The sequence below is a fragment of the Scyliorhinus torazame genome, chromosome 11 (assembly GCF_047496885.1).
Source record: "Scyliorhinus torazame isolate Kashiwa2021f chromosome 11, sScyTor2.1, whole genome shotgun sequence".
NCBI lineage: Eukaryota > Metazoa > Chordata > Chondrichthyes > Carcharhiniformes > Scyliorhinidae > Scyliorhinus > Scyliorhinus torazame.
This window is the reverse complement of record NC_092717.1, coordinates 251,475,734-251,492,981: the sequence shown is the minus strand read 5'-3', so window position 1 is coordinate 251,492,981 and position 17,248 is coordinate 251,475,734. Positions and strand designations below refer to the sequence as shown.

At 54.0% G+C, this 17,248-nt stretch overlaps 1 protein-coding gene across 1 annotated transcript in view; it reads right to left on the bottom strand.

Moving 5' to 3' along the window:
• LOC140385965 (anion exchange protein 2-like) overlaps window positions 1–17,248 on the bottom strand; it is a gene marked incomplete at its 3' end in the record, with an annotated part of 360,889 nt that overhangs the window by 58,675 nt on the left and 284,966 nt on the right. The window contains exons 7-9 of the mRNA XM_072468609.1: window positions 14,818–14,954; window positions 12,670–12,850; window positions 11,452–11,587 (exon numbers count right to left, since the gene is read on the bottom strand). Of these exons, the coding sequence (XP_072324710.1) occupies window positions 11,452–11,587; window positions 12,670–12,850; window positions 14,818–14,954 (454 nt within the window). The remainder of the gene's footprint in view (window positions 1–11,451; window positions 11,588–12,669; window positions 12,851–14,817; window positions 14,955–17,248) is intronic.

Here is a 17,248-nt window from a genome sequence, read left to right as displayed (position 1 = left end):
GAGGTTACAGAGATAGGGAGGGGTGTAGGGGCTGGAGGAGGTTACAGAGATAGGGAGGGGTGTAGGGGCTGGAGGAGGTTACAGAGATAGGGAGGGGTGTAAGGGCTGGAGGAGGTTACAGAGATAGGGAGGGGTGTAGGGGCTGGAGGAGGTTACAGAGATAGGGAGGGGGTGTAGGGGGTTCGGGGAGGTTACAGAGATAGGGAGGGGTGTAAGGGCTGGAGGAGGTTACAGAGATAGGGAGGGGTGTAGGGGCTGGAGGAGGTTACAGAGATAGGGAGGGGTGTAAGGGCTGGAGGAGGTTACAGAGATAGGGAGGGGTGTAGGGGCTGGAGGAGGTTACAGAGATAGGGAGGGGTGTAGGGGCTGGAGGAGGTTACAGAGATAGGGAGGGGTGTAGGGGGCTGGAGGATGTTACAGAGATAGGGAGGGAGGTAAGGGCTGGAGGAGGTTACAGAGATAGGGAGGGTGTAGGGGCTGGAGCAGGTTACAGAGATAGGGAGGGGTGTAAGGGCTGGAGGAGGTTACAGAGATAGGGAGGGGTGTCGGGGCTGGAGCAGGTTACAGAGATAGGGAGGGGGTGTAGGGGCTGGAGGAGGTTACAGAGATAGGGAGGGGTGTAGGGGCTGGAGGAGGTTACAGAGATAGGGAGGGGTGTAGGGGCTGGAGGAGGTTACAGAGATAGGGACGGGTGTAGAGGCTGGAGGAGGTTACAGAGATAGGGAGGGGTGTAGGGGCTGGAGGAGGTGACAGAGATAGGGAGGGGTGTAGGGGCTGGAGGAGGTTACAGAGATAGGGACGGGTGTAGGGGCTGGAGGAGGTTACAGAGACAGGGAAGGTTGTAGGGGCAGGAGGAGGTTACAGAGATAGGGAGGGGTGTAGGGACTGGAGGAGGTTACAGAGATAGGGAGGGGTGTAGGGGCTGGAGGAGGTTACAGAGATAGGGAGGGGTGTAGGGACTGGAGGAGGTTACAGAGATAGGGAGGGGTGTAGGGGCTGGAGGAGGTTACTGAGATAGGGAGGGTTGTAAGGGCTGGAGGAGGTTACAGAGATAGGGAGGGTGTAGGGGCTGGAGGAGGTTACAGAGATAGGGAGGGGTGTCGGGGCTGGAGCAGGTTACAGAGACAGGGAGGGGGTGTAGGGGCTGGAGGAGGTTACAGAGATAGGGATGGGTGTAGGGGCTGGAGGAGGTTACAGAGAGAGGGAGGATGTAGGGGCTGGAGGAGGTTACAGAGATAGGGAGGGGTGTAGGGGCTGGAGGAGGTTACAGAGATAGGGAGGGGTGTAGGGGCTGGAGGAAGTTACAGAGATAGGGACGGGTGTAGGGGCTGGAGGAGGTTACAGAGATAGGGAGGGGTGTAGGGGCTGGAGGAGGTGCCAGAGATAGGGAGGGGTGTAGGGGCTGGAGGAGGTTACAGAGATAGGGACGGGTGTAGGGGCTGGAGGAGGTTACAGAGACAGGGAAGGTTGTAGGGGCTGGAGGAGGTTACAGAGATAGGGAGGGGTGTAGGGACTGGAGGAGGTTACAGAGATAGGGAGGGGTGTAGGGGCTGGAGGAAGTTACAGAGATAGGGTGGGGTGTAGGGACTGGAGGAGGTTACAGAGATAGGGAGGGGTGTAGGGGCTGGAGGAGGTTACAGAGATAGGGAGGGTTGTAAGGGCTGGAGGAGGTTACAGAGATAGGGAGGGGTGTAAGGGCTGGAGGAGGTTACAGAGATAGGGTGGGGTGTAGGGGCTGGAGGAGGTTACAGAGAGAGGGAGGGGTGTCGGGGACTGGAGGAGGTTACAGAGATAGGGAGGGGTGTAGGGGCTGGAGGAGGTTACAGAGATAGAAAGGGGGTGTAGGGGCTGGAGGAGGTTACAGAGATAGGGAGGGGTGTAGGGACTGGAGGAGGTTACAGAGATAGGGAGGGGTGCAGGCGCTGGAGGAGGTTACAGAGATAGGGAGGGGTGTAGGGGGCTGGAGGAGGTTACAGAGATAGGGACGGGTGTAGGGGCTGGAGGAGGTTACAGAGATAGGGAGGGGTGTAGGGGCTGGAGGAGGTTACAGAGATAGGGAGGGGTGTAGGGGCTGGAGGAGGTTACAGAGATAGGGAGGGGTGTAAGGGCTGGAGGAGGTTACAGAGATAGGGAGGGGTGTAGGGGCTGGAGGAGGTTACAGAGATAGGGAGGGGGTGTAGGGGGTTCGGGGAGGTTACAGAGATAGGGAGGGGTGTAAGGGCTGGAGGAGGTTACAGAGATAGGGAGGGGTGTAGGGGCTGGAGGAGGTTACAGAGATAGGGAGGGGTGTAAGGGCTGGAGGAGGTTACAGAGATAGGGAGGGGTGTAGGGGCTGGAGGAGGTTACAGAGATAGGGAGGGGTGTAGGGGCTGGAGGAGGTTACAGAGATAGGGAGGGGTGTAGGGGGCTGGAGGATGTTACAGAGATAGGGAGGGAGGTAAGGGCTGGAGGAGGTTACAGAGATAGGGAGGGTGTAGGGGCTGGAGCAGGTTACAGAGATAGGGAGGGGTGTAAGGGCTGGAGGAGGTTACAGAGATAGGGAGGGGTGTCGGGGCTGGAGCAGGTTACAGAGATAGGGAGGGGGTGTAGGGGCTGGAGGAGGTTACAGAGATAGGGAGGGGTGTAGGGGCTGGAGGAGGTTACAGAGATAGGGACGGGTGTAGAGGCTGGAGGAGGTTACAGAGATAGGGAGGGGTGTAGGGGCTGGAGGAGGTGACAGAGATAGGGAGGGGTGTAGGGGCTGGAGGAGGTTACAGAGATAGGGACGGGTGTAGGGGCTGGAGGAGGTTACAGAGACAGGGAAGGTTGTAGGGGCAGGAGGAGGTTACAGAGATAGGGAGGGGTGTAGGGACTGGAGGAGGTTACAGAGATAGGGAGGGGTGTAGGGGCTGGAGGAGGTTACAGAGATAGGGAGGGGTGTAGGGACTGGAGGAGGTTACAGAGATAGGGAGGGGTGTAGGGGCTGGAGGAGGTTACTGAGATAGGGAGGGTTGTAAGGGCTGGAGGAGGTTACAGAGATAGGGAGGGTGTAGGGGCTGGAGGAGGTTACAGAGATAGGGAGGGGTGTCGGGGCTGGAGCAGGTTACAGAGACAGGGAGGGGGTGTAGGGGCTGGAGGAGGTTACAGAGATAGGGATGGGTGTAGGGGCTGGAGGAGGTTACAGAGAGAGGGAGGATGTAGGGGCTGGAGGAGGTTACAGAGATAGGGAGGGGTGTAGGGGCTGGAGGAGGTTACAGAGATAGGGAGGGGTGTAGGGGCTGGAGGAAGTTACAGAGATAGGGACGGGTGTAGGGGCTGGAGGAGGTTACAGAGATAGGGAGGGGTGTAGGGGCTGGAGGAGGTGACAGAGATAGGGAGGGGTGTAGGGGCTGGAGGAGGTTACAGAGATAGGGACGGGTGTAGGGGCTGGAGGAGGTTACAGAGACAGGGAAGGTTGTAGGGGCTGGAGGAGGTTACAGAGATAGGGAGGGGTGTAGGGACTGGAGGAGGTTACAGAGATAGGGAGGGGTGTAGGGGCTGGAGGAAGTTACAGAGATAGGGTGGGGTGTAGGGACTGGAGGAGGTTACAGAGATAGGGAGGGGTGTAGGGGCTGGAGGAGGTTACAGAGATAGGGAGGGTTGTAAGGGCTGGAGGAGGTTACAGAGATAGGGAGGGGTGTAAGGGCTGGAGGAGGTTACAGAGATAGGGTGGGGTGTAGGGGCTGGAGGAGGTTACAGAGAGAGGGAGGGGTGTCGGGGACTGGAGGAGGTTACAGAGATAGGGAGGGGTGTAGGGGCTGGAGGAGGTTACAGAGATAGGGAGGGGTGTAGGGGCTGGAGGAGGTTACAGAGATAGGGATGGGTGTAGGGGCTGGAGGAGGTTACAGAGAGAGGGAGGGGTGTAGGGGCTGGAGGAGGTTACAGAGATAGGGAGGGGTGTAGGGGGCTGGAGGAGGTTACAGAGATAGGGAGGGGTGTAGGGGCTGGAGGACGTTGCAGTGATAGGGAGGGGTGTAGGGGCTGGAGGAGGTTACAGAGATAGGGAGGGGTGTAGGGGGCTGGAGGAGGTTACAGAGATAGAAAGGGGGTGTAGGGGCTGGAGGAGGTTACAGAGATAGGGAGGGGTGTAGGGACTGGAGGAGGTTACAGAGATAGGGAGGGGTGCAGGCGCTGGAGGAGGTTACAGAGATAGGGAGGGGTGTAGGGGGCTGGAGGAGGTTACAGAGATAGGGACGGGTGTAGGGGCTGGAGGAGGTTACAGAGATAGGGAGGGGTGTAGGGGCTGGAGGAGGTTACAGAGATAGGGAGGGGTGTAAGGGCTGGAGGAGGTTACAGAGATAGGGAGGGGTGTAGGGGCTGGAGGAGGTTACAGAGATAGGGAGGGGTGTAGGGACAGGAGGAGGTTACAGAGATAGGGAGGGGTGTAGGGACAGGAGGAGGTTAGAGATAGGGAGGGGTGTAGGGGCTGGAGGAGGTTACAGAGATAGGGAGGGGTGTAGGGACAGGAGGAGGTTACAGAGATAGGGAGGGGTGTAGGGACAGGAGGAGGTTACAGAGATAGGGAGGGGTGTAGGGGCTGGAGGAGGTTAGAGAGATAGGGAGGGGTGTAGGGACAGGAGGAGGTTACAGAGATAGGGAGTGGTGTAGGGACAGGAGGAGGTTACAGAGATAGGGAGGGGTGTAGGGGCTGGAGGAGGTTACAGAGATAGGGCGGGGTGTAGGGAAAGGAGGAGGTTACAGAGATAGGGAGGGGTGTAGGGACAGGAGGAGGTTACAGAGATAGATAAGGTTGTAGGGGCAGGAGGAGGTTACAGAGATAGGGCGGGGTGTAGGGACAGGAGGAGGTTACAGAGATAGGGAGGGGTGTAGGGACAGGAGGAGGTTACAGAGATAGATAAGGTTGTAGGGGCAGGAGGAGGTTACAGAGATAGGGAGGGCATATGGCTGGATGAGGTTACAGAGATAGGGAGGGAGGTAAGGGCTGGAGGAGGTTATAGAGATGGGGACGGGTGTAGGGGCTGGAGGAGGTTACAGAGATAGGGAGGAATGAAGGGGCAGGAGGAGGTTACAGAGACAGGGAGGGGTGTAGGGGCTGGAGGAGGTTACAGAGATAGGGACGGGTGTAGGGGCTGGAGGAGGTTACAGAGATAGGGAGGAATGTAGGGGCAGGAGGAGGTTACAGAGACAGGGAGGGTTGCAGGAGCTGGAGGAGGTTACAGAGATAGGGAGGGGTGTAGGGACTGGAGGAGGTTACAGAGATAGGGAGGGGTGTAGGGGCTGGAGGAGGTTACAGAGATAGGGAGGGGTGTAGGGACTGGAGGAGGTTACAGAGATAGGGAGGGGTGTAGGGGCTGGAGGAGGTTACAGAGATAGGGAGGGTTGTAAGGGCTGGAGGAAGTTACAGAGATAGGGTGGGGTGTAGGGGCTGGAGGAGGTTACAGAGAGAGGGAGGGGTGTCGGGGACTGGAGGAGGTTCCAGAGATAGGGAGGGGTGTAGGGGCTGGAGGAGGTTACAGAGATAGGGAGGGGTGTAGGGGCTGGAGGAGGTTACAGAGATAGGGAGGGGTGTAGGGTCTGGAGGAGGTTACAGAGAGAGGGAGGGGGTGTCGGGGCTGGAGGAGGTTACAGAGATAGGGAGGGGTGTAGGGGCTTGAGGAGGTTACAGAGATAGGGAGGGGGTGTAGGGGCTGGAGGAGGTTACAGAGATAGGGAGGGAGGTAAGGGCTGGAGGAGGTTACAGAGATAGGGAGGGGTGTAGGGGGCTGGAGGATGTTACAGAGATAGGGAGGGAGGTAAGGGCTGGAGGAGGTTACAGAGATAGGGAGGGTGTAGGGGCTGGAGGAGGTTACAGAGATAGGGAGGGGTGTCGGGGCTGGAGCAGGTTACAGAGACAGGGAGGGGGTGTCGGGGCTGGAGGAGGTTACAGAGATAGGGACGGGTGTAGGGGCTGGAGGAGGTTACAGAGATAGGGAGGATGTAGGGGCTGGAGGAGGTTACAGAGATAGGGAGGGGTGTAGGGGCTGGAGGAGGTTACAGAGATAGGGAGGGGTGTAGGGGCTGGAGGAGGTTACAGAGATAGGGACGGGTGTAGGGGCTGGAGGAGGTTACAGAGATAGGGAGGGGTGTAGGGGCTGGAGGAGGTGACAGAGATAGGGAGGGGTGTAGGGGCTGGAGGAGGTTACAGAGATAGGGACGGGTGTAGGGGCTGGAGGAGGTTACAGAGACAGGGAAGGTTGTAGGGGCTGGAGGAGGTTACAGAGATAGGGAGGGGTGTAGGGACTGGAGGAGGTTACAGAGATAGGGAGGGGTGTAGGGGCTGGAGGAGGTTACAGAGATAGGGAGGGTTGTAAGGGCTGGAGGAGGTTACAGAGATAGGGAGGGGTGTAAGGGCTGGAGGAGGTTACAGAGATAGGGTGGGGTGTAGGGGCTGGAGGAGGTTACAGAGAGAGGGAGGGGTGTCGGGGACTGGAGGAGGTTACAGAGATAGGGAGGGGTGTAGGGGCTGGAGGAGGTTACAGAGATAGGGAGGGGTGTAGGGGCTGGAGGAGGTTACAGAGATAGGGAGGGGTGTAGGGGCTGGAGGAGGTTACAGAGAGGGAGGGGTGTAGGGGCTGGAGGAGGCTACAGAGATAGGGAGGGGTGTAGGGGGCTGGAGGAGGTTACAGAGATAGGGAGGGGTGTAGGGGCTGGAGGAGGTTACAGAGATAGAAAGGGGGTGTAGGGGCTGGAGGAGGTTACAGAGATAGGGAGGGGTGTAGGGACTGGAGGAGGTTACAGAGATAGGGAGGGGTGCAGGCGCTGGAGGAGGTTACAGAGATAGGGAGGGGTGTAGGGGGCTGGAGGAGGTTACAGAGATAGGGACGGGTGTAGGGGCTGGAGGAGGTTACAGAGATAGGGAGGGGTGTAGGGACTGGAGGAGGTTACAGAGATAGGGAGGGGTGCAGGCGCTGGAGGAGGTTACAGAGATAGGGAGGGGTGTAGGGGGCTGGAGGAGGTTACAGAGATAGGGACGGGTGTAGGGGCTGGAGGAGGTTACAGAGATAGGGAGGGGTGTAGGGGCCGGAGGAGGTTACAGAGATAGGGAGGGGTGTAAGGGCTGGAGGAGGTTACAGAGATAGGGAGGGGTGTAGGGGCTGGAGGAGGTTACAGAGATAGGGAGGGGTGTAGGGACAGGAGGAGGTTACAGAGATAGGGAGGGGTGTAGGGACAGGAGGAGGTTACAGAGATAGGGAGGGGTGTAGGGGCTGGAGGAGGTTACAGAGATAGGGAGGGGTGTAGGGACAGGAGGAGGTTACAGAGATAGGGAGGGGTGTAGGGACAGGAGGAGGTTACAGAGATAGGGAGGGGTGTAGGGGCTGGAGGAGGTTAGAGAGATAGGGAGGGGTGTAGGGACAGGAGGAGGTTACAGAGATAGGGAGGGGTGTAGGGACAGGAGGAGGTTACAGAGATAGGGAGGGGTGTAGGGGCTGGAGGAGGTTACAGAGATAGGGAGGGGTGTAGGGACAGGAGGAGGTTACAGAGATAGGGAGGGGTGTAGGGACAGGAGGAGGTTACAGAGATAGATAAGGTTGTAGGGGCAGGAGGAGGTTACAGAGATAGGAAGGGGTGTAGGGGCTGGAGGAGGTTACAGAGATAGGGTGGGGTGTAGGGGCTGGAGGAGGTTACAGAGATGGGGAGGGTTGTCGGGGCTGGAGGAGGTTACAGAGATAGGGAGGGGTGTAGGGGCTGGAGGAGGTTACAGAGATAGGGAGGGGTGTAGGGGCTGGAGGAGGTTACAGAGATAGGGTGGGGTGTAGGGGCTGGAGGAGGTTACAGAGATAGGGAGGGGTGTAGGGACAGGAGGAGGTTACAGAGATAGATAAGGTTGTAGGAGCAGGAGGAGGTTACAGAGATAGGGAGGGCATATGGCTGGATGAGGTTACAGAGATAGGGAGGGAGGTAAGGGCTGGAGGAGGTTATAGAGATGGGGACGGGTGTAGGGGCTGGAGGAGGTTATAGAGATGGGGACGGGTGTAGGGGCTGAAGGAGGTTACAGAGACAGGGAAGGTTGTAGGGGCTGGAGGAGGTTACAGAGATAGGGACGGGTGTAAGGGCTGGAGGTGGTTACAGAGATAGGGAGGGGTGTAGGGGCTGGAGGAGGTTACAGAGATAGGGACGGGTGTAGGGGCTGGAGGAGGTTACAGAGATAGGGAGGAATGTAGGGGCAGGAGGAGGTTACAGAGACAGGGAGGGTTGCAGGAGCTGGAGGAGGTTACAGAGATAGGGACGGGTGTAGGGGCTGGAGGAGGTGACAGAGATAGGGAGGGGTGTAGGGGCAGGAGGAGGTTACAGAGATAGGGAGGAATGTAGGAGCAGGAGGAGGTTACAGACATAGGGAGAAGTGTTAGCGCTGGAGGAGGTTACAGAAATAGGGAGGGTTGTGGGAGGTTACAGAGATAGGGAGGGACGTTGGATGGTGGCTGCACGGTAGCACAGTGGTTATCACTGTTGCTTCACAGCTCCAGGGTCCCAGGTTCGATTCCTGCTTGGGTCACTGTCTGTATGGAGTCTGCACATCCTCCCCGTGTCTGCGTGGATTTCCTCCGGGTGCTCCGGTTTCCTCCCAGAAGGCCCGAAAGATGCGCTGTTAGGTGAATTGGACATTCTGAACTCTCCCTCGGTGTACCCAAACAGGCACCGGAATGTGGCGACTTGGGGCTTTTCACAGTAACTTCTTTGCAGTGTTAAGGAGGAATGTAGGGGCAGGAGGAGGTTACAGACATAGGGAGGGTAATGTAAGCCTACTTGTGACAATAAAGATTATTATTATTACAGAGATAGGGAGGGGTCTTGGGGCTGGAGGATGTTACAGAGGAGATTACAGAGATCGGGAGGAGTGCAAGTGCTGGAGGAGATTACAGAGAGGGGAAGGTTGTAGGGGCTGGAATATGTAACAGATAGGGAGGGCTGGAGGAGGTTACAGAGATAGGGAGGGGTGAAGGCACTTGAGGAGGTTACAGAGATAGGGAGGGCTGTAGGGGCTGGAAGAGGTTACAGAGATAAGGAGGGGTGCAGGCATTTGAGGAGGTTACAGAGATAGGGAGGGGTGTAGGGGCTGGAGGAGGTTACAGAGATAGGGAGGGGTGCAGGCGCTGGAGGAGGTTACAGAGAGAGGGAGGGGTGCATGCGCTGGAGGAGGTTACAGAGATAGGGAGGGGTGTAGGGGCTGGAGGAGGTTACAGAGATAGGGAGGGGTGCAGGCGCTGGAGGAGGTTACAGAGATAGGGAGGGGTGTAGGGGCTGTAGGAGGTTACAGAGATAGGGAGGGTTGTAGGGGCTGGAGGAGGTTACAGAGATAGGGAGGGGTGTAGGGGCTGTAGGAGGTTACAGAGATAGGGAGGGTTGTAGGGGCTGTAGGAGGTTACAGAGATAGGGAGGGTTGTAGGGGCTGTAGGAGGTTACAGAGATAGGGAGGGGTGTAGGGGTTGGAGGAGGTTACAGAGATAGGGAGGGGTGCAGGCGCTGGAGGAGGTTACAGAGATAGGGAGGGGTGTAGGGGCTGGAGGAGGTTACTGAGATAGGGAGGGTTGTAAGGGCTGGAGGAGGTTACAGAGATAGGGAGGGGGTGTAGGGACTGGAGGAGGTTACAGAGACAGAGAGGGGTGCAGGCGCTGGAGGAGGTTACAGAGATAGGGAGGGGTGCAGGCGCTGGAGGAGGTTACAGAGATAGGGAGGGGTGTAGGGGCTGGAGGAGGTTACAGAGATAGGGAGGGGGTGTAGGGACTGGAGGAGGTTACAGAGACAGAGAGGGGTGCAGGCGCTGGAGGAGGTTACAGAGATAGGGAGGGGTGCAGGCGCTGGAGGAGGTTACAGAGATAGGGAGGGGTGTAGGGGCTGGAGGAGGTTACAGAGATAGGGAGGGGTGTAGGGGCTGGAGGAGGTTACAGAGATAGGGAGGGGTGCAGGCGCTGGAGGAGGTTACAGAGATAGGGAGGGGTGTAGGGGCTGGAGGAGGTTACAGAGATAGGGAGGGGTGCAGGCGCTGGAGGAGGTTACAGAGATAGGGAGGGCTGCAGGCGCTGGAGGAGGTTACAGAGATAGGGAGGGGTGCAGGCGCTGGAGGAGGTTACAGAGATAGGGAGGGCTGCAGGGGCTGGAGGAGGTTACAGAGATAGGGAGGGGTGCAGGCGCTGGAGGAGGTTACAGAGATAGGGAGGGGTGCAGGCGCTGGAGGAGGTTACAGAGATAGGGAGGGGTGCAGGCGCTGGAGGAGGTTACAGAGAGAGGGAGGGGTGCAGGCGCAGTAGGAGGTTACAGAGATAGGGAGGGGTGCAGCCGCAGTAGGTGACACTGGAGGTCAGTTAACAAGGGCGAATGATGGGTGAACTGGATTTGGTTAACCGAGGCGGAGAATATAAGAGCAGGGAGGTTATGGTGGAGCTGTATAAAATGCTCATTACTGTGTACAGTTCTGGTCACCACACTATAGGAAGGGTGTGATTGCGGTGGGGTGACACTGAGGGTGTTGCCTGGGCTGGAGCTTTTCAGCTCTGAAGAGAGGCTGGTGAGGCTGGGGTTGTTTTCCTGAGTGTGGAGAAGGCTGAGGGGGCCCTGATCGAGGTGTATAAGATTATGAAGGACAGGTAGGGTCGACAAGAACATAAGAACTCGGAGCAGGAGGAGGCCATCTGGCCCCTCGAGCCTGCTCCGCCATTTAATGAGATCATGGCTGATCTTTTGTGGACTCAGCTCTACTTTCCGGCCCGAACACCATAATCCTTAATCCCTTTATTCTTCAAAAAACTATCTTTCTTTATCTTAAAAACATTTAATGAAGGAGCCTCCACTGCTTCACTGGGCAAGGAATTCCATAGATTCACAACCCTATGGGTGAAGAAGTTCCTCCTAAACTCAGTCCTAAATCTACTTCCCCTTATTTTGAGGCTATGCCCCCGAGTTCTGCTTTCACCCGCCAGTGGAAACAACCTGCCCGCATCTATCCTATCTATTCCCTTCATAATTGTATATGTTTCAATAAGATCCCCCCTCATCCTTCTAAATTCCAGCGAGTCCAGTCCGTCTACTCGACCTCTCCTCGTAATCCAACCCCTTCAGCTCTGGGATTAACCTAGTGAATCTCCTCTGCACACCCTCCAGCACAAAGAAGGAACTTTTCCGCTTAGTACAGCGGTCAATACCAGGGGGCATAGATTTAAGGTAAGGCAGGGAATTTGAGGAAAAACTTTCTCCCAGCGGGTGGTGGGAATGTGGAACTCACGAGCTGAAAGGGAGGTATGGGCAAGAATCCTCACGGCATTTTCCAGCATTTAGTTGACCATTTGAAACGCCCTAGCAAACAAGACTATGGACCAATTGCTGGAACCTGGGATTAAAATAGATAGGTGCTTGATGACCGGTGCAGACACAAAGCGTTGAATGGCCTCTTTCTGTGCTGTAAAACCCTGGGACCGTGACCTCCTTCACGTGCCCTACCTGTGTTTGAGGAGCAGTGCCCTCAGCACGTTGGCTCGATCTTCAGCCTTGATCTGGTCCGAAATGATCATCTGTTCGACCACTTGATGTGCAATCCCCGGCAAGCTCCTCTGGTCCAAGTCTAACAGAACCGTGCCTGTACAAGGAAGAGAGAGTTTGATCAGTGCAGGCAATTAGTTTAAACACCCCCAGCAGAACATTTTGGCTCGGTCCATCGTGGTACTTCGGTACACAAGCTAGGAATTAATAAGCTTGATTCTTGGTCTGTTCTGAGCTCGGTGATTGTAACCCAGAGATGTTTGAGGGTGTTCCTGGGCTGGGAAGGCAAAATCATGGTTATATTACTGGAGCAGCAACCCAGGGGTCCACAATAATAATCTAGAGGTATGGGTTTAATTCCCATTGAAGCTAGCCTCAATAATGGTGACCATGAAACTACCGGGTTATTGTAAAAACCCATCTGGCTCACTCATGTCTTTTAGTGGGGGCAAATCTGCCTTCCTTACCCGGTCTGGTCTACCTGTAACTGCAGACTTGTAGCAATGTGGCTGACCTGGAAAATGGCCCAGGAAGCCACTCAGTTGTATTCAAAAAGGCAGCAGCTCACCTCCAGATTCTCAAGGACAGTTGGGGTTGGGCAGAAAACCTGGTCAGCTGTGCCCACAAATGCAAATGTATAAAAAGATAAATAGGCCAGGGATCCCGCTCCTAATTGTGGCCCTGTGATCCCGCTGGCAGGGTCCTGCATGTGGGCAAGAACAGGTTCAACTGCAATGCTGTCCTTTTTTGAGGAGTCAGCTCACACAGATTCCACACAGTATCTGGCACTGTGACGGGCCCTCAGCCTGAAAAACACAACAAATGCTGGGCCTATGTGCAAATTGTTTCACTATGGGACAACAAAAACGCGTAATTATATCGTGTCTTTAACATAATAAAGTAACCCAATGCACTTCACACGAGTATCTTGGTCACAAAGGAGGGATTTAAAGAAAGTCTTAAAGGAGAGATCTGTGGAGAAATTTAGCAAAGGATTTTTTTGATTTTACCACCTGGGCATTAAATGCACAATTTCATCAATAATCGCAATGCCGTAACAACTCAAAACAACGAGATATATTCTCCAGCTGAGTGACACAAATACGTCAGATGCAGCTGATCAGCACCTGAAGTCACCGTTTTAATTGCCGTTTAATTGAATAAACCCGGAAAACTTACCATGTGCCAGCGTCTTCCTGAGCTCCAGCAGACTTCGGAAACTGAGCGAAGCCACGTGCGGCTTTCCCCAGCGATCCGTTTCCTCCTCCACATCCTCCTCAAATTTGATCCACCTGGCTGTCTCCTTCCATTGCATCTCATGATTCTTATCCACTGTCAACTCATTCAGTTCGACAAACACCTGAATAAAAATGCAGTGAGAAACAATTACACAACATTCAGCACCTCGCCTCAAGGGCACAATCTGAAAATATTGCTCAGCACTGAGACTCAACATGGAAGATGGTTCTGGATTTCGGAAGCCGTACACCTCAGTCCCAGGACATCACTGCAGGAGTTCCTCAGGGAAGTGTCCCAGGCCCAACCATCTTCAGCTGCTTCATCAATGACCTTCCCTTCATCGCAAGGTCAGATGTTGGGATGTTCACTGATGATTTCAGTCTTCAGTATCATCCACAACTCCAGGGAATGACGGTCTGTGCCCGCAAACAGCAAAACTTGAACAATGTTTAGACTTGGAATGATAAATGGCAAGAAACATTTGTGCCTCACAAATGGCAGGCAATGACCATCTCCAACAGGAGCTCATCTAACCATCGCCCCACCACATTGAACCATCGCTGAAACCTCCACAATCTACAATTGCTGAAAGATTTATCTGGACTAGCCTTAAAAATACTGTGGCTACAAGAGCAGATCAGACGCTGGGTATCCTACGGTGAGGAACTCACCGGCTGACTCCCCAAAGACTGTCCACAATCTAAAAGGCACAAGTCAATTGCCTAGTTGAGTGTGGTTCCAACAACAATCAGGGCTTTTGACACCACCCAGGACAGAGCAGCCCACTTGATCGGAATCCCATCCACCACTTGAAACATTCAAACTCTCCACCACCGACGCACAGTGGCAGCCGTGTGTACCATTGACAAAATGCACTGCAGCAAATCAGCAAGGCTCCTTCGACAGCGCCTTGCAAACCCGTGATCTCTGCCACCTTGAAGAACATGGGCAGCAGACGCTTGGGCACGACCAACTGCAAAGTTCCCCTCCAAGTCACTCACCACCCTGACTTGGGAATACATCACCGTTCCTTCACTGGATCAAAATCCTGGACCTCCCTCCCTAACAGCACAGAGCGTGTACCTAGACAATATGGACTGCAGCGGTTCAAGAAGGCAGCTCTTCACCACCTTATCAAGGGCAATTTGGGACGGGCAGTAAATGGGCAATGTCCATGCTAGCGTCGCTCAATTCTCATGAATGATTTTAAAACACTTCGTCAAATCCACAACGCCTCCGTTAGATATTCAATGGTTTAATTCAATATTTCTCCCTTCGAAAAACAAAGCCACAACCTGACACCGCACACTCGGGGGCCTGAATCACAAAACCAAAATCTCACCCAAAGTACACAGCCCACTATCCCAGAGTGACAGCGAGTCTGTGCAGACTCCACCATTTACCAGTCCCATTCACCGCAAGCAGCAGTGGCCATGGCAAACCACATAGGGCACTGTCTCTACCCTTTAGCCAGCAATCAACTGGTCGCGGGCTGAGCCTGCCTGTACAACCCACAGGGGCTGATTGGTGATGTGAAAATATAAAAACTAGAATTGCAATCATCCATATGTGTAGGATTGCGTGCCTGTTGGTCAGTGCTCTGTAATATAAAGAAGTGAATTCCAGATTACCGCAAGTTCACTCTGTACAATAAACTTACAATGTACTTAAACATCATCACTTCCTCAGCTCCTCTCGCTTCAGGTGAAACGCTTCACAGTCTCCTGATGGATCAGTGAGTTGAGGGAATAGGTGATCAGCAGTCAGATATCCAGGTTTGATCCATGGTCAGTGCTGTGCTGGCCGATCCCCAGTGCAGGGCACTTAATTTAGGGAAGGAGTGATCAGCCAGGGTCCCACCTCTTGTCTGCTCTCAGCCAATCACTGCTGAAGACGGGAGGGGGTGGAGTCTGCGTGAAAGCAGGGCTGTGCCCAGCAGCAATGACCTTCCCCTCCCAAAGTCTGACACGCACCATCACAAACACACACGCATCAGCCACTCAGGTGAGCATTGCAACTCCGGCACCAAGTCAATGCCCTCAGAGGAGGGGGACTATGTTTGGAAACTCTAAAATCAACAGAATGTACCTCATGTGGTTTCCGATCAGCCTTCTTGGCCTTTGGGAAGGGTTCGGAATGGTCTTTTCCCACATGCACAACCGTTCCTTTTGTGCTTCTTTTGACCAAGTGCCGTCGAACTCCAGGAACATCCTCAAACCGGTGACCTGAGGAGAGAAGGAACAAACACATCCATAATTCCCAGTATTCCTTGAAGATCCTGCCCTTCCCTTTTGTTGCAATAGTGTTGTCACTGGACGAGTAACCCAGAGACCCAAGGTATTGCTCTGGGGACCCAGGTTCCAATCCCACTCATTTAAAGTTTAATGATGGCTGTGAAATCATTGCTGATTGTTGTAAAATCCATCTGATTCACTAATGTCCTTCAGGGTGGCTCAGTGGTTAGCACTACTGCCTCACAGCTCCAAGGACCTGGGTTCAATTCCGGCCTCGGGGATAGTCTGTGTGGAGTTTGCATGTCCTCCCCGTGTGTGCGTGGGTTTCCTCCGGGCGCTCCGGTTTCCTCCCACAGTCCAATGATGTGCAGGTTAGCTGGATTGACCATGATAAATTGCCCCTCAGAATCCAAAGGGTTAGATGGGGTTACTGGGTTACGGGGATAGTGTGGAGGCGTGGGCTTAGGTATGGTGTTCTTTCCAAGAGCCGGTGCAGACTCGATGGGCCGAATGGCCTCCTTCTGCGCTGTAGATTCTATGAAATCTGCCATCCTTACCCGGTCTACAGGTGACTCAAGGTCCCCAGCAATGTGGCTGACTCTTAAATGCCCTCAGAAACGGCCAAGCAAGTCACTCGATTCAAGGGCAATTAGGGAAGGGGCAACAAATACTGGCCCAGTGACACCCACATCACATAAACAAATCAAACAAAATGTTAGGGTCTCTTAGCACAGCTGGCAGTAATCCAGTTTGAGAATTCCACCAAATCTACAGATCCCAACCAGGCCATTCAGGGTTCCATCCTGGCCCCGGGTCACTGTCCGTCTGGAGTTTGCATGGCTCTCATCCACGGTGCTCAGTCCAAAGACATGTACACATGCTGTGCTCAGTCCAGAAACATGTACACAAGCTGTGCGCAGTACAGAAACGTGCACAAGCTGTGGTCAGTACAGAAACATGTACACAAGCTGTGGTCAGTACAGAAACATGTACACAAGCTGTGCGCAGTACAGAAACATGTACACAAGTTGTGCTCAGTACAGAGACATGTACAAATGGTGTGTGCAGTACAGAAACATGTACACAAGCTGTGCTCAGTCCAGAAACATGTACACAAGCTGTGGTCAGTACAGAAACATGTACACAAGCTGTGCTCAGTCCAGAAACATGTACACAAGCTGTGCTTCATACAGAAACATGTACGCAAGTTGTGCTCAGTACAGAGACATGTACAAATGCTGTGTGCAGTACAGAAACATGTACACAAGCTGTGCTCAGTCCAGAAACATGTACACAAGCTGTGGTCAGTCCAGAAACATGTACACAAGCTGTGCTCAGTCCAGAAACATGTACACAAGCTGTGCTCAGTACAGAAACATGTACACAAGCTGTGCTCAGTACAGAAACATGTACGCAAGCTGTGCTCAGTACAGAAACATGTACACAAGCTGTGCTCAGTACAGAAACATGTACACAAGCTGTGCTCAGTACAGAAACATGTACACAAGCTGTGCTCAGTACAGAAACATGTACGCAAGCTGTGCGCAGTACTGAAACATGTACACAAGTTGTGCTCAGTCCAGAAACATGTACACAAGCTGTGCTCAGTCCAGAAACATGTACACAAGCTGTGCTCAGTACAGAAACATGTACACAAGCTGTGCTCAGTACAGAAACATGTACGCAAGCTGTGCTCAGTACAGAAACATGTACACAAGCTGTGCTCAGTCCAGAAACATGTACACAAGCTGTGCTCAGTACAGAAACATGTACACAAGCTGTGGTCAGTACAGAAACATGTACACAAGCTGTGCTCAGTACAGAAACATGTACACAAGCTGTGCTCAGTACAGAAACATGTACACAAGCTGTGCTCAGTACAGAAACATGTACGCAAGCTGTGCGCAGTACAGAAACATGTACACAAGCTGTGCTCAGTCCAGAAACATGTACACAAGCTGTGCTCAGTCCAGAAACATGTACACAAGCTGTGCTCAGTCCAGAAACATGTACACAAGCTGTGCTCAGTCCAGAAACATGTACACAAGCTGTGCGCAGTACAGAAACATGTACGCAAGCTGTGCTCAGTCCAGAGACATGTACACAAGCTGTGCTCAGTACAGAAACATGTACACAAGCTGTGCTCAGTCTAGAAACATGTACAAATGCTGTTCGCAGTACAGAAACATGTACGCAAGCTGTGCGCAGTACAGAAACATGTACACAAGCTGTGCTCAGTCCAGAGACATGTACTCAAGCTGTGCTCAGTACAGAAACATGTACAC